This window comes from Garra rufa, chromosome 12 (assembly GCF_049309525.1).
Source record: "Garra rufa chromosome 12, GarRuf1.0, whole genome shotgun sequence".
Lineage (NCBI taxonomy): Eukaryota > Metazoa > Chordata > Actinopteri > Cypriniformes > Cyprinidae > Garra > Garra rufa.
This window is the reverse complement of record NC_133372.1, coordinates 3,759,025-3,776,084: the sequence shown is the minus strand read 5'-3', so window position 1 is coordinate 3,776,084 and position 17,060 is coordinate 3,759,025. Positions and strand designations below refer to the sequence as shown.

General features: G+C 35.1%; 1 protein-coding gene across 1 annotated transcript in view; it reads right to left on the bottom strand.

Annotated features, from left to right (window-relative positions):
• The window catches only part of szt2 (SZT2 subunit of KICSTOR complex), a 133,543-nt gene that overhangs the window by 77,744 nt on the left and 38,739 nt on the right, over positions 1-17,060 (bottom strand). Inside the window, 12 exon segments of the mRNA XM_073851768.1 lie at positions 425-563; positions 651-725; positions 4,336-4,603; positions 8,007-8,285; positions 8,402-8,587; positions 9,415-9,484; positions 9,565-9,681; positions 9,761-9,899; positions 13,801-14,103; positions 14,235-14,310; positions 15,614-15,706; positions 15,803-15,974. Coding sequence (XP_073707869.1) covers positions 425-563; positions 651-725; positions 4,336-4,603; positions 8,007-8,285; positions 8,402-8,587; positions 9,415-9,484; positions 9,565-9,681; positions 9,761-9,899; positions 13,801-14,103; positions 14,235-14,310; positions 15,614-15,706; positions 15,803-15,974 — 1,917 coding nt within the window.

Sequence of the window (17,060 nt, the reverse complement as noted above, 5' to 3'; positions counted from 1 at the left end):
CATTATACATTATATAATATTCAAAAATTAAATGTAAAAGTTTTATTTACAAAAAAATACATAATAATAATAATTTTAAAATATAATTTTGAAAAACTAATTTCCTAAATTTTAAATTTAAATACTCAATACTTTTTATAATTTTATTTTAAAAAATCTTTTACAAAAGCAATACCACACCTTCCCAAACATGCCACCAAACTATGAAACTTTACTGATTTTTAATAAATGGAAAACACCAAATATGACTATAAATAATAGTGTGAGTAAAAGAGAAAGACTGTCAAACCATCATTCTTACATTGTCATGTTAATCCAGCCTTTAAAAGGTCTACCACCCAATTCTTTAACTTGCTGATTTCAGCTTGCATTTGGCACTTTCTGATGTGAATTTCATGACTTGAGCGTGTCTCTGCAGCATTACCTGGCATGAGAGAAAACCTCCACTCTGTCCTGATGAATTCTGATGATGAGCCAGAAATCAGGCATGAGCGGCGTCTGTCTCTCCTGCTCATTCATAGTGGGTCCGTCACACTCAGAATCACTGCTGCCGCCATCATAACCTGAAACACACACAGCAGAGTGCAGGGGGACCATGATGAACTCTCACTGTGATGTTTTAGCATGCTGTGTGTTGTGTGAAGCCTCACCCAGCATGTCTGAGTCCAGGCTGCCCTGACTGGAGACGACGCTCTGAACCCGACTGGGCCGCAGTTTCCCGCTGCCTGAAAGCAACAGGAATCAAAGCCGCTTAGAGTGAATAGTATAAACTTTATTGCTAAAGTCTAACTAAACAAACAAATTAACAAAAGTTGGCATGTGGAAACAATTTGGAAATAATCCAAAATAGGCAGGCATTGTACAAAAAAAAAAAAAAAAAAAAAATCTGTCTTACAATCTTATGATAAAGAAGATGAAAGAAAGGAAGAAAAAAAGAAAGATCGTGTGACATATGCAACCATGTCATTAATCTTTGTTTTAAAGGAATAGTTCACCCAAAAATAAAAATCTGTTGAGAATGTACTCATCCTCAGGCCATCCAAGGTGAAGATGTCCTTCATCAGATTTAGAGAAATACAGAATTCCATCACGTACTTATCAATGGATCCTCTGCAGTGAATGGGTGCCGTCAGAATGAGAGTCCAAACAGCTGATAAAAACATCACAATAATCCACAAGTAATCCACACCACTGTCAATAACATCTTATAAAGCGAAAAGATGCATGTTTGTAAAAAAACAAATCCATCATTAACACGTTTCTAACTTGAAATTATTGTTTCCATAAGTCCATAGTGCATAATAATGCTTCTTCCAGGCAAAAGGTCCATCAAAAATCCACCTACATATTTGTTTAGAGCTGTTTTAGCTTGTTAACGGTGCTTGATTTGTGCAGATTTCTCTCCTGATTCCGACCAGACCACTTTTTCACTGGAGAAAGCAATATTACAGATAAAGGACTCAAACAATGGTTTGAAGTTAAAAACGTCGTGGTGATGAATTTTTTTCTTGCAAAACACAGCTTTTCACTTCACAAGACATTAATTGATGGACTGGATTGGTGTGGATTACTTGTGGATTATTGTGATGATTTTATCAGGTGTTTGGACTTTAATTCTGACGGCACCCATTCACTGCAGATGATCGGTTGGTGAGAAGTGAAGGAATGCTACATTTCTTTCATTAAAATGTGTACTTTTTTTTATCTAATGCACTTTGAGAGGTCAAAATAAGAGCTCCAATCCATGTTCTTAATTAAGAAAACATAAGTCAGAAAAGTCAGTGAATTGACTTGAACCTGAAATTTAAAGGGGACTCAACACTTCTTTTTTTTGTAGTATTTTGTCTTAGTTTAAATTACATTCACACTGGTGTTTTAGGAACCCAAACAAATTAGAATATAATAATAATAATAACAACAACAACAACAACAACGACAGCAATAGCCATATGTTGTAAAACAATTGCACTGCAAAAAAATGAACATTAACATTTTATATTAATATATTATTTTTGCTTTACACTACAGGAGGGAAATTACAATACTTCTTTCCTAATTTCTACACTTGAATAAGATATTTAGAATTTGGACTGCAGTAACGTTACTCATTTAAACCACTAGCTGTCAACAATTCATCACACTTTTAAGCTTTTATTTTGATGGAAATGGCAGTAGAGCTTTTATTTTGTAAGCAAAATTCCAGCTTCAGGGAAAAACAGGCTTACAAAAATGTGTCTCACTACAAATCTAGTGAAAGGCTGTAATCATTTGCCATAAAAATAAAGCATAACTGGTGTGTGTCATGTTCTCAAACATGCACTAAACTTACAGCACATGCAATAAACGAGTTCACCGCATTCATTCAATGCGATCAGAGCCGTTCTGAGGCATGGAAAACACCGGATCACGAGCGGATCGCCTGAATGAGGTGCACCCTTTGCTTTGAAACTTGCAGCAGGAAAAGACTTTATGAAGGGCCATACTGTACTTTCAGTTTTCATTTGACAGATACTGTGTCAAAGCATAATGGCTCAAAACACAAATTTAAAGACATATGTTAGAATTAGGGCTGTCAAAAATAACGCGTTAACGGCGTTAATTATTTTGTTGTTGTTAATTACGTCAAATTTTTTAACGCATTTCACGCATGCGCAGAGTGACAAATTATTTGTCAGGAAAGTGGTTGGGGAGCTAGAGGCGAGATGGAGCAAGGTGAGCCTATGGACGAATTCAAATATAAAAAGAATGATGATGGTATACAGTTAACAAGTACAAGCCTGGGCGACAGCCCCTCTGCAACTGGAGTGGTTAGCCAAGCTTAGGCCCGGTTCTACTGGGGTAGACGGTGCTATATACCCTCAAACGAAAGCAAACCAATTGAAGATCTGGCAAACAATCCAGCGTTGTTCATCTCCTGACTAAGTGTAGACGCGATGTAAATAAAAGATTCATTGTGTAGTTTAGAAAGCTTTATTGATTATAACGGAACGTTGTGAGATCTCTATGAACTAAGATTTGTGACGCTTTTAGTGATAATAAAGGGAGCGCGCTTTGCACTTTCCATGCCATAATCCATTCAGAATTTGTATGAAACTTTTGTTTTTCTTATGTTTTGGGAATTAAATCTGCATAGTTATGCTGGGTTCATTCTCGAAAGAGCGGTGACTGACACAGTGACAGAGTGGAGAGTGGAAGATACATAAAGCCGCTTTGCAGGTCATCGAGGCACCAGCTCAATCATTTGCATTTTTTCAGTGGAAGCAATTTAAAATGATCCGTCATTTTTGCTCACAAAGGAAAAAGTAATACACCAAAAAACATTGCAGTGTTTTTATAAAATAAAGAAAACAAAAATGATGCGCTTTCTGTCGTCTCGTTCTTGAACAGGAGTGCTTAACAAAAATAAAGCGAAATGCATGCCTCACAGACATGATAAACATATCTATAGAAAGTTTTAAATTATTACTTAACGAAATAAAACAAATTGAAAACAAAAACTTGTTTAATATGTAATCCTTAACGATAAATTTCTCTCTCAAGGCGCGTCCAAAAATGAGATTGCAGGATCTTTGCGACATTGACTCACATTGACTCACATTGAATACACTTTATTAATTAATAATTCAGATATGTCTTTACTCTTTCCCCGACACATTTATTATTTATTTTTGCCGGTATTTTGTGGCAAGTTTCAGCCTACTGCGTGCGATTAAACGCGGATCTCTTCCAGTTGCGCCATCCGAGCCGTTGTCGAAAGTAAAAGCGAAAGTCTGGTGTTGTTTCCACCAGCGCGACATAATTGATGGATGTCTAAAATATAAAAAATAAGGAGTAGCCTAAAACAGGCCCGATGCGGGCCCTGGCATAATATGAAAATGTGAAAATTATGAATCTGTGTCCTGTTATTTATATTTTGGTATGCATTTCAGAAAAAAAAATGGTTAGGATTCAGGTGTCGTTGCAAATAGTGATTAATCATGATTAATCCACTGAAAAGTCTGATTAATCTGATTAAAAATTTTAATCATTTGACAGCCCTAGTTAGAATATTTAGTCATTTTTAAAAACAAAATAACCAATCGTTTTGCTAGATACGACACTCGTTTGTAGCCGCATTTATCTGCATTTTGGCAGTTCAAACTCAGGGGCACCATAAAAGTCCACTTCATGGAGGAAAATCCTGAAATGTTTTCCAAAGAAAAACATGAACCTCTTGGATGACAAGGGGGTGAGTACATTATCTGTATATTTTTGTTTTGGAAGTGAACCTCTCCTTTAACTACACCACCAGGATCTCAGTAAACTCAGATGACGCTGGTTTCTCGTGACACTCACTGTGTGTGGTGGACTGCACCGACTCGGCCAGGCTGGCAGCGGAGGGGGTTTTGGAAGGAGACGTGTGATCAGATGAGCGCTCTGTGCTGCTGCTGCCCGCCTGCAGGTGACCAGCGGCGCTGACAGCACTCTGAGGTCGAGTCTCCTCCGCTTCGGCCGGTTTGAGTTGCCCGGGGTCAGAGGTCTCGGATGGAGACTCGCTGGCTGAATCAGCTGCTGTAGGCCGTGTGTCCTCATCAACCCTCTGCGTTTCTCCACACTCCACCTGCTGCGGTAACATAAAACACATGAATCATGTTTCACATGAAGAGGAGAACAACAAATGTGACCCTGGACCACAAAACCAGTCTTAAGTCGCTGGGGTATATATGTAGCAATAGCCAAAAATATCATTGTATGGGTCAAAATTATTGATTTTCCTTTTATGCCAAAAATCATTAGGAAATTAAGTAAAGATCATGTTCCATGAAGATTTTTTGTAAAATTCCTACTATAAATATACCAAAATGTAATTTTTGATTAGTAATATGCATTGTTAAGAACCTAATTTGGAGAAGTTTAAAGGTGATTTTCTCAGTATTTTGATTTTTTTGCACCCTCAGATTCTAGATTTTCAAATAGATGTATCTCGGCCACATATTTTCCGATCCTAACAAACCATATATCAACAGAAAGCTTATTTATTGAGCTTTCATATGATGTATACATCTCAGTTTTGTAAAATTTAACCTTATGACTGGTTTTGTGGTCCAGGGTCACAAATAGACAATATTATAATATGACTCTCAATCAATCACTGAATAATTTCAACTGATACCATACATTTTAAAGGAACACTCCACTTTTTTTTGGAAATAGGCTCATTCTCCAACTCCCCCCCCCGAGTTAATAAGTTGAGTTTTACCGTTTTGGAATCCATTCAGCCGTTCTCCTGTTCTGGCGATATCACTTTTAGCATAGCTTAGCACAGATCATTGAATTCTATTAGACCAATAGCATCGAGTTCAAAAATGACCAATGAGTTTCGATATTTGTCCTATTTAAAACTTGACTCTTCTGTAGTTATATCGTGTACTAAGACTGGTGGAAATGCAAAGCTGCGAGTTTCTAGGCTGATAAGATTAGGAACTACACTCCCATTTCGGCGTAATAGTCAAGGAAGTTTGCTGCCGTAATAAGGCCGAAGCAGGAGCAGTAATATCACGCACCACATGTGCAAATGCTAAACTCGCTGGGAACTCATTTCTGATAATACTTCTGATAAAACTTCCTTGACTATTGCGCCGAAATGGGAGTGTAGTTCCTAATCTTATCGGCCTAGAAACTCGCAGCTTTGCATTTCGACTGGTCTTAGCACACGATATAACTACAGAAGAGTCAAGTTTTAAATACAACAAATATGGAAAGTCCTTGGTCATTTTTGAACGCGATGCTATTGGTCTAATAGGATTCAATGATCTATGCTAAGCTATGCTAAAAGTGATATTGCCAGAACAGGAGAACGGCTGAATGGATTTCAAAACGGTAAAACCCAACTTATTAACTCGGGGGGAGTTGGAGAATGAGCCAAAAAAAAAAGTGTTCCAAAAAAAGTGGAGTGTTCCTTTAAAATATGCTTCATGCTCATTGAACGCATTCATTTCCATTTCTAAATGAGGTCATTTAAAGGTGCCATAGAATGGAAAACTGAATTTACCTTGGCATGGTTGAATAATAACAGTTCAGTACATGGACATAACATACCGTGAGTCTTAAACACCATCGTTCCCTACTTCTTATACAAATTAAGTGTTTGCAAAAGACGACTGAAAAAAGGGCAAATTCCAACACAACACCGACCGTTTCGCAACAGTCCAGAGGCGTAATAGTTACGCCCCCAACATTTGCATAGCCAAATCATCAGTAACGTCAGTACATCAGTAAAACCACTGAAGGGACATGGTTAGCTTAATGCTAGTGGTAGCCTGTACATAAGATTTTACTTACCACATAAACGGAGAGATGACTGCACTGATGATGGCCAATGATTTACAGATCCTGAGCATCACTAAAGCATCAAAACTTGTGTGGTAAGTTATTCTTATATTATACTAGTTCGCTGCAGTATAGCGTTACACAGAGCACATGTGTTCACAGTAGTGAGAGAAAAAAAATGTTGCGGATTCAAAACAGCAGATTCAACAACCCGCATATTAAAAGCGGCTAGAGTTAAATAAATGAAGCGGCCGTAATTAAATATATATTTCCTCCATGTTTTTCCCTACAGCTGTGTGAGCAAGCCGCTCTGTAAGACAGCCAATCAGAGCAGAGCTTCTCATTATTATGCAGGAACCTTCCAAATATGGCAATAACAGAGCATTTCATTCTAGGGACAAATCCGAGGGTTGTAAATGGACCTGTAAAACCGTTTCTGCTGATTTTTTGTCCTTTCCTATGCCATATACCTTCTATGTAGATATCAGAGAACAATTTAAAATATTGTTTCAATGCATTCTATGGCACCTTTAAGTTTTGAGTCAGTTTATAATGGTCTCTTCTGGTCACCAAGGCTGCATTTATTTGATACAGTAAAAATAGCAATACTGTGAAATATTTTTTCAATCTCAAATAACGGTTTTCTATGTGAATGTAATGTAAAATGTAATTTATTCCTGTGATCAAAAGCTGAATTTTCAGCATCATTATTGCAGTTTCAGTGGCACATGATCCTTCAGAAATCATTCTCATTTTTTCAGGATTCTTTGATGAATAGAAAGATCCAAAAATCAGCATTTATCTGAAATAAAAATCTTTTGTAACATTATACACTATACCAATTAAAAGCTTGGAGGGAGTATAATTTTAGAATAATTTTTTGGGGGGAAAGGAACTATAGAAATTAATATTTTTATTGAGCAAGGATGCTTTAAATTGATCAAAAGTGATGATAAAGACATTTATAATGATACCAAAGGTTTCTATTTCAGATAAATGCTGGTCTTCTGAACTTTTTATTCGTCAAAGAAACCTGAAAAAAAAAGTATACTCCGCTGTTTTCAACATAGCAGCAAATCAGAATATAAGAATGATTTCGGAAGGATCATGTGACTGGAGTAATGATGCTAAAAATTCAGCTTTGAAATCACAGGAATAAATTATATTTTAAAGTATATTAAAATAGAAAACAGTTATTTTTAAATAGTAAAAATATTTCAAAATGAAACCTTGACATGTTAATGTAAAGTTCAATAGAAATCAATTGTAAGTCTGAATTTGTGTTACACATGTGTGACCCTTATTTTTTAAAAATAAGGGTCAATAAAAATAAATCATTTATACATCATTTGAAAGCTGAATTAATAAGCTTTACATCAAAATATTGAGAAAACTGCCTTTAAAGTTGTCAAAACTAAGTTCTTAGCCATGCAATTACTAATCATAAATTAAGTGTTGATATATTTATGGTAGGAAATTTACAAAATATCTTCATGGAACATGATCTTTACTTAATATCCTGATGATTTTTGGCATAAAAGAACAATCAATAATTTTGACCCATACAATGTATTTTTGGCTACTGCTACAAATATACCCGTGCTACTTAAGATTTTGTTTAAATCACACTAAATTTTAAAAGTTAAGGTGATAACTCCACCATTAAAAGGCATCTTTAAAAGGTTTTTGATAATCACCTCAGTGTCTGGCTCTTTTTTCTTGGACTCCACTTCTCTGTCTGGACCTTTGTCTGATGTGCAAATGTTTGCTGAAGCTCTGGCTCCGTCTTCCACCTCAGCACAGAGACTGGTTTGCTGAGACGCCGTTCCAGCGGCAGTCGAGTACTGAGCAGCGACGTTAGACAGCTGTCTCGCAGCCTGGAGTCTGTGAGACTGCTGCCGACTCAGAGAGACGTAGTGGAAGTTGTGCTGCTCCGCGTTCAGCAGGTAACCAGGAAGCGATAACCTCTTGAACTCCTGCAGTGAGGAAGCAGAGGCGTGTTATTAAACAGCGGGGTAGAACATAATCTCGTTCCTGACCTTTCCTGGAAAGTCTTATCACCAATAATAGAGGTCATCGCATGAGTTCAAACCTCTTGAAACTTTTCCAGCGACTGCTCGGGACCAAACACGAACTGCAGGGGAACGACCTCACAGTGGCACTGCGGGCGGCCGCTGGAACGGCACACGTGCGCAGACACTTTCTGCAGCGTGGAGGAGTTGATTACGGACGAGTGGCGCAGAGCGGAGACCATCTCATCCTCCAACAGCCAACGGATCTGAAACAGATCAGAGACATTATATAGTATATACACTGCCGCTCAAAAGTTTGGGATCAGTACGTTTTCTTATGTTTTTTAAAAAAGTCTCCATTTATTCGATCAAAAATATAGAAAAAAGTAAAATGATGATATATTTTTGCAATTCAAAATAAGTTTTTTTTTTTTTTATATATTTTAAAATATAATTTATTCATGTGATGCAAAGCTGAACATTTTGCAATAATAAGCAGACTGAACTTTAATGCACATTTCATATATTGTGCTTGGAAGTGTGGAAAACTTAATGATAATGATACGATAATGATAAATAATTAAGTGCCACTTTACAATAATTATCCATTTTTAAACATTAGTTAACATTAACAGTGTAACTTTATACTCTATTATAATAATTTATTCATTATAGTTAATTTTAACATTTATCAATACACTGTTAAAATCAAAAGTCGAATCTGGTAATAATCATTTATTGAATTGAGCTAACATTAATTAACAATAAATAGTGCTATTTTTATTAACAAATTTTTACAAAAATGAATAAATACTATTATAAATGTGTTGCTCATTGTGAGTTAAATGTTTAAGTTAATTTAATTTAGTTTTTTTTAATACATTACTAATGGGACCTTAGTGTGAAGTCTTACCAATAATTGTTTAAGAAAATAAAATCTAAAAAAAAAAAAATATATTAATTATTATTATCATTAATTATAATCATTATTATAAGTAATAATATTAAATATTATTATTAATTATTTTAACATTTCATCATTAATAAAAACATAAGATCGCATTTATTTTCCTTTAAATCTCTGCACTCTCACCTCATCCATGGTGGCTAAAACAGCCATTTTGTGCGGAATAGGAAGTTTAGACAGTGGATCTCCAGACATGCTGCAGGAGATGACAAAATAAAGAGTTAATACTCCAGATATTTGGCAACAGATGATGTCTGTTGAGCTCCGAGCGCTCACCTTTCCACACCGACCCCGCGCAGGCCGTCCAGATTAGCCATGAGCTCCTCGTCAGAGCGATACGATGAGGGCTGTCCAGGAGAACGGTTCAGAGACACGCTGCTCTCAGACGTGTACCTACAACACATGAACACCAGCAATCAGTCTCTAGCTGTTTGTTTCTTTCCTAAATCTAGGACGCTTCACAATCACTGACCTGTTGTGGCGGAAGTCAGGAGCCATGACCTCGATCTCCAGAGGTAACGTGAGCACGAAGATATCAAGAGTGACAGACAACTCGTTCAGATCCACCGACTGGAGACTCTCAGCGTTCTCAAGACAGGTAATGACTTCACCTGCAAAAAAACAAACAAACATATATATGACTCTGGACCACAAAACCAGTCTTAAGTAGCAGGGGTATATTTATAGCAATGGCCAACAAAACATTGTATAGTCGTGGCCAAAAGTTTTGACACAAATATTAGTTTTCACAAAGTTTGCTGCTAAACTGCTTTTAGATCTTTGTTTCAGCTGTTTCTGTGATGTACTGAAATATAATTACAAGCACTTCATACGTTTCAAAGGCTTTTATCGACAATTACATGACATTTATGCAAAGAGTCAGTATTTGCAGTGTTGGCCCTTCTTGTTCAGGACCTCTGCAATTGGACTGGGCATGCTCTCAATCAACTTCTGGGCCAAATCCTGACTGATAGCAACCCATTCTTTCATAAACACTTCTTGGAGTTTGTCAGAATTAGTGGGTTTTTGTTTGTCCACCCGCCTCTTGAGGATTGACCACAAGTTCTCAATGGGATTAAGATCTGGGGAGTTTCCAGGCCATGGACCCAAAATTTCAACGTTTTGGTCCCTGAGCCACTTAGTTATCACTTTTGCCTTATGGCACGGTGCTCCATCGTGCTGGAAAATGCATTGTTCTTCACCAAACTGTTGTTGGATTGTTGGAAGAAGTTGCTGTTGGAGGGTGTTTTGGTACCATTCTTTATTCATGGCTGTGTTTTTGGGCTAAATTGTCAGTGAGCCCACTCTCTTGGATGAGAAGCAACCCCACACATGAATGGTCTCAGGATGCTTTACTGTTGGCATGACACAGGACTGATGCTAGCGCTCACCTTTTCTTCTCCGGACAAACCTTTTTCCAGATGCCCCAAACAATCGGAAAGAGGCTTCATCGGAGAATATGACTTTGCCCCAGTCCTCAGCAGTCCATTCGCCATACTTTTTGCAGAAGATCAATCTGTCCCTGATGTTTTTTTTTTTTTTGGAGAGAAGTGGCTTCTTTGCTGCCCTTCTTGACACCAGGCCATCTTCCAAAAGTCTTGGCCTCACTGTGCGTCCAGATGCGCTCACACCTGCCTGCTGCCATTCCTGAGCAAGCTCTGCACTGGTGGCACTCCGATCCCGCAGCTCAATCCTCTTTAGGAGACGATCCTGGTGCTTGCTGGACTTTCTTGGACACCCTGAAGCCTTCTTAACAATGCAGTGGAAAGTTCTTTTGGGGATTAAGTTAATTTTCATGGCAAAGAAGGACTATGCAATTCATCTGATCACTCTTCATAACATTCTGGAGTATATGCAAATTGCTATTATAAAAACTTAAGCAGCAACTTTTCCAATTTCCAAAATTTATGTAATTCTCAAAACTTTTGGCCACAACTGTACTCATAAAAATTATCATTTTTTATGCCAAAAATCTTTAGGATATTAAGTAAAAATCATGTTCAATGAAGAAAATTTGTACATTTTCTACTGTAAATATATCAAAACTTAATTTTTGATTAGTAACATGCATTGCCAAGAACTGCATTTGGACAACTTTAAAGGCAATTTTCTCAATATTTAGATTTTTTTTGCACCCTCAGATTTCAAATAGTTGTTTCTCAACCAAATTTTGCCCTATCCTAACAAACCATACATCAATGGAAAGCTTATTTATTCATGCTCTGGAGATAATGTTCATAAAGTGTGACTCAAACGCAGAAATCACTGTGAGCTAACCCATGTGTGATTGATGCTGCCTTCATGTGATATGGGAAAGATGATGCTTTCCACTTGTGAAGTGGAAATTACCAGTGTGTCATATTCAGGTGCTTTTGTTGTCGTAGTGAAGAGAAACATGGCGAACTCGGAATTTGTCCTCACATGCTACTTAGGTAAAAGTTTTAAAACGGTTATAAACTCCCTAATGCATCTGCTACAGGATGCATCAAAACACAAACGGTAAATTATAGGCTGTATCTTATTGATCATGAATAGTAGAGTTGTTTTAAAGACAATACTTACTAATGGTTATTTTAGCTAGCCTATATATACGTTTTTATATAAGCCTATATATATTTTATATAGCCTATATAAGTTTTTTTACTTTTAACATCATGCAATGTTTACCATTCATTATGGTTTCGTTACTGTCCGCCATGTTGAAAGGTCAAAGTTTATCCCATCTCGGCAACTCGGGTATCATAAAAATTTTCGAGCTTTCCAGTGGAAATTACAACGTGAGTGGGTGTTCATGTGCAATTTCGATGTCGGATTTTGGTATTTACCATAATTACGATAGCACATGAAGGCAGCATGAGTTCATGTAGTAGACAAAACTATGCTATTTAAATGGAGACAAGCAGAACATGCAGACTTATAAGCGACATGCTTTGACTGGCTGTTGTCGGGTTTATTTCTGCCTTAACATCTAATACTAGTTTGTGATCCGCCTCTCCATTCTTAAAGGGGAAGTCCACTTCCAGAACAAAAATTTACAGATAATTCGCTGACCCCCTTGCCATCCAAGATGTTCATGTCTTTCTTTCTTCAGTCAATAAGGAATTATGTTTCTTGAGGAAAACATTTCAGGAATTATTTCCATATAATGGATTTCAATAGGGCTCCCAAGTTTAAATGCAGCTTCAAATGGCTCTAAACGATCCCAGCCGAGGAAGAAGGGTCTTATTTAGCAAAACTATCAGTTATTTTTGGAACAAATTGACAATTTATATACTTTTTAACCTCAAGTTTTTCCAGATCAAAACAGTCAATACAGTTAGGGCATGTTGAAAAACTCCCGTCCCGTTTTCTTATTCAACGTCAAAATCGCCCTAGATCACTGTTTTACTCTTTTTTTGTAAAGGCCATTTGATCTTCTTTGTATATTCACTTTGGGTCGGTACTTCTGCAGCGATTAGAGAAATTTTGAAGTTGGGGAAGAAAATGAGATGACAGTTTTTTGATATAGCCTAACTGTTGGCCAGGGAAAAAAACCATTAGACAACATGAGCGTTTGAGGTTAAAAACAACATAAATTGTCAATTTGTTTCAAAAATGACAGATCGTTTCGCTAGATAAGACCCTTCTTCCTCGGCTGGGAGCCATTTGAAGCTGCATTTAAACTGTATTTTGGCCGTTCACACTTGGGAGCACCATTGACATCTATTATATAGATATAATCTGTGATTTTTTTTCCCTCAAGAAACAACTTCTTTACGACAAACATCTTGGATGTCAAGTGGGTGAGTAAATTATTTGTAACTTTTTGTTCTGGAAGCAAACTTCGCCTTTAGGTTGCCAGGTATATGTGACCCTGGAGCACAAAACCAGTCTTAAGTCGCTGGGGTATATTTGTAGCAATAGCCAAAAATACATTGCATGGGTCAAAATTTTAGATTTTTCTTTTATGCCAAAAATCATTAAGAAATTAAGTAAAGTTCATGTTCCATGAAGATTTTTTGTAAAATTCCTTCTGTAAACATATCAAAATGTAATTTTTGATTTGTAATATGCATTGTTAAGAACTTAATTTGGACAACTTTAAAGGTGATTTTCTCAGTCTTTTTGATTTTTTTGCATCCTCAGATTTCTGATTTCAAATAGATGTATCTCAACCAAATATTGCCCTATCCTAACAAACCATACATCAATAGAAAGCTTATTTATTGAGCTTTCATATGATGTATAAATCTCAGTTTTGTCAAATTTAACCTTATGACTGGTTTTGTGGTCCAGGGTCACATATATATACTAAGTTTAATACACATTAGTAAAAAGATGTATTTTCATTTTTATTTGGCTGCTGTACATTATAAAACAGCCCAAAAAAACACAACCCACGACTCTGTAATTTTTCCCCCGACTGCATTTTCAAAATTATGCTGGAGAACCACAACCCTGGCAACACCGTACAGAGTATAAAGCAGGTTTAGTCAATGCCAGACCCCTCAGGTGGTGTATTCATTGTCTCACCCAGACAGGTTGGCAGTGTTTGCGTGGGCATGGAGCCATGGCAGCTCTTCATGTTGACGGAGCAGGTGAGGTGCACAAACAAAGGTGGCATCTCCGGCTGCGGACCCTCCACCTCCAGCAGAGAGTCTCCGTCCAGAATACTAAAGGAATCCTCGTCCTGGTTCACCGTGTTGGAGTCCGACGGGGACTCGCCTTCACCTGCTTCCGGTTCTCCGGTCTCCGCTTTGCCATTGCCACAGTCCTGATACTCCACCTCCAGATCCGTGTCACTCTCAGTCACGATACAGCAGCCCGACACGTTCTCTGTGGATACGAATGGATAAATATAGATGTGCATGTTTGAACAAGTTCACATAAACTTTACAAATAACATGAAAGAACGCAGTACTCAGGTGTTAAATGGAAAATTTAGCGTGTCATAAATGATATCTAACCATCTTCTGTGGCAAGTTCAGCTTCAGACACTTCACAGTCCTCACTGGCTCTCCGCTCTCCTTCTCTGTCTGAATCCTCCTGCAGACGGTGAAAAATAGTAGAGGAAAACAATCGCACAGACCATTTATTATCTTTAAGTTCTGTTATAAAGATGAGCACTGATCTGACAGACACGTTTGTCTATGTAAGACTATCCCAGTGTTACATCTGGTTTTGAGAGGGGATGATTAAATAAAAATAAAATATTTTTGAAATGTGTATATTTAAAAAGAAAAAAGAAAACACAAGGTATTAAAACAAACTCTTTTGTGAATGAGCGTATCTTTTACTGCTACATAACCTTCAAGGACAAAGCAAAGCAAAATCAGCTAAGGATAATAAATGAGGAAAATATCTATTCAATAATAATAGTAATAGTTATTATTATTAATATTATTGTATAGTGAAGGAGGAAAATATCCATTCAGTATACAATAATAATAATAATAATAAAAAACAACAATAATAATGATTACTATTGTTATGTTTATTACTATCATTATATTACTATTTGAAAATTATTGTATTACTATTTAAATTTGACAAATAAAGCCATTTAATAAATATATACATTACTACTTATGACAATTTACTGTGAATTAAAAGTAAGAAATAAACAACAATGAAAATAATATTTCTTTAATATTTAAAAAATATTGAATTTTAAAATTACACAAATGAAACCAATCAATAAATATAAATACTACTATTTAAGTGTGAATTAAAAAAATAATAATTTAACAACAATAAAAATAATATTATATACGTTTTATATTAAATATTAATTTTAATATTAATATAAAAATATTGTATTAATAATTTTTATAAATGTAATATTACATATTAATATACAATTTACTATGAAAAATATTGTATTTATATTATACAAATTAAACAAATTGATACATATAAATACTACTATTTAAGACTATTTACAGTGAGTTAAAAACAATAAATTAACAACAGAAAATATTATTATTGTTATTTTACTATTTGAAAATTATTGTATTATTTAATTTATACAAATGAAACAAATCAATAAATATAAATATTACTATTTAAGAACATTTACTGTGAATTAAAAACAAGAACTATTCTTTTGGTTTTTAACAATTATTGTATTAATTAAATTATACAAATGAAACTAATATAAATATAGATATTACTAATAATCTGGCATCTTATTTTGCACATAATTTTGACTTGTTTCTTCTGAAAATAAGACAATTATTTTTGCTTGTCTAGAAAATCATTCTTGATTTAAGAACTTTCAGATATTTTGGCTGGAAACAATACAACATCTAAGTAAGAAAAGCATTTTTTGCAGTGCACAACTTACCTCTTTTTTGGAAGATGGAAGGCAGTAAAAGAAATAATGTGGATTGGACGACACAGTCTTGAAATATTGAGCACCAATTTCCATGAACTTATCCTGTAAAACAAACAGAATATGTGATATTGCGTTTGTACAACAGTTGTGTTTTAAAATTGCTGTTTCTATATTCCTAATGCCACGTGTCAGCCATACCTGTATGATTTTGTGCAAATCAGGATATACTTCACATTTCTGCTGAGACTGGAGGAGCGACAGAGGAAATTCTGGGATTTTTGGAGACTTCGGTTCGTCCAGGTCCAGCGGTGATGTTGGAGCAGAGACTTTCCCTCTGGAATCGCCTTCGCTCACATCTTCCAGGTCAATACTTGGAGAAAAACACAATTAATATATGAAGAGTTTGGTTCCATAAAACAAAAAATGATTTTAAAAATGGTTTTAAAAAAATTAGTGCCTGCCAAAATCAGTATTGCATCTGGTCTTCTGCCGTTCGAACAAATCAAATGAATGATGTGATTCAGTAATTAAATCAGTGACTTGTCGCCACCCACTGGCAGATTTAGTTACATTTAAGTATCTTTTCAGTTATTTAAATCATTTAATAAGTCTATATTCAAAATTTTATATTTAAAACAAATCTCAACATGAATTTATGAATTTGATTGCATGCATGCAACCTCGGAGCCACTTTTGTGTTCTTCTGTGCCACCTCTATAGTACAAATTAATTTTAATTTTAATACTTATATTTTTTATTTAAAAATAATAATAAAATAAATGTACTTTAAAAAAAATGCCTGGACTCAGTTAAGAAATAATAATCTTTTCTTTTTTTGCATTACACTAATGAAAATTAAGGAGATAAATGTGCTTAAGTGCTTAAAAATTATTCCTTAATTTTTAATTGCTTCAATTTTTTATTTAAAAAAAAAATATATATATATAAATGTATTTTAAAAATTAATAATTCAGGTGATACACGTGCTTTTCTTATTTTTTGCTTATTTATTTATTTATTTTAAAATAATAAAATGTAACTGAAAAATGTCTGAACTGAGAATTTGTTTTTGTTTGTTTTTTTTCCCCTTTTTTTGCATTACACTAATGGGAATTTGGGAGATAAAGGTGCTTAAATGCTTAAAAACGGGTTATTATTTTTTGTTTATTTATATTTTTAATTTAAAATAATAATATATGTAATTGAAAAATGCCTGGACTCAGTGAAGAAATGAGAATAAGGTTTGTTAATACTGATTTCATTTGATTGGTAACTTATTCTTATTCTGTTGTTTTAATTAATGTTAAAAAGCTTATAAAACATAATTTTTAAAAAATGTGACATAAAAGCTAACATACTTTTAATAAAAGTTAGAAAAAATAAAAAAATTAATTCCCCTTTAATTCACTTTAAGGAGTCAAATATCACCTCGTAACTGAAAGGCTAATTTTTGATC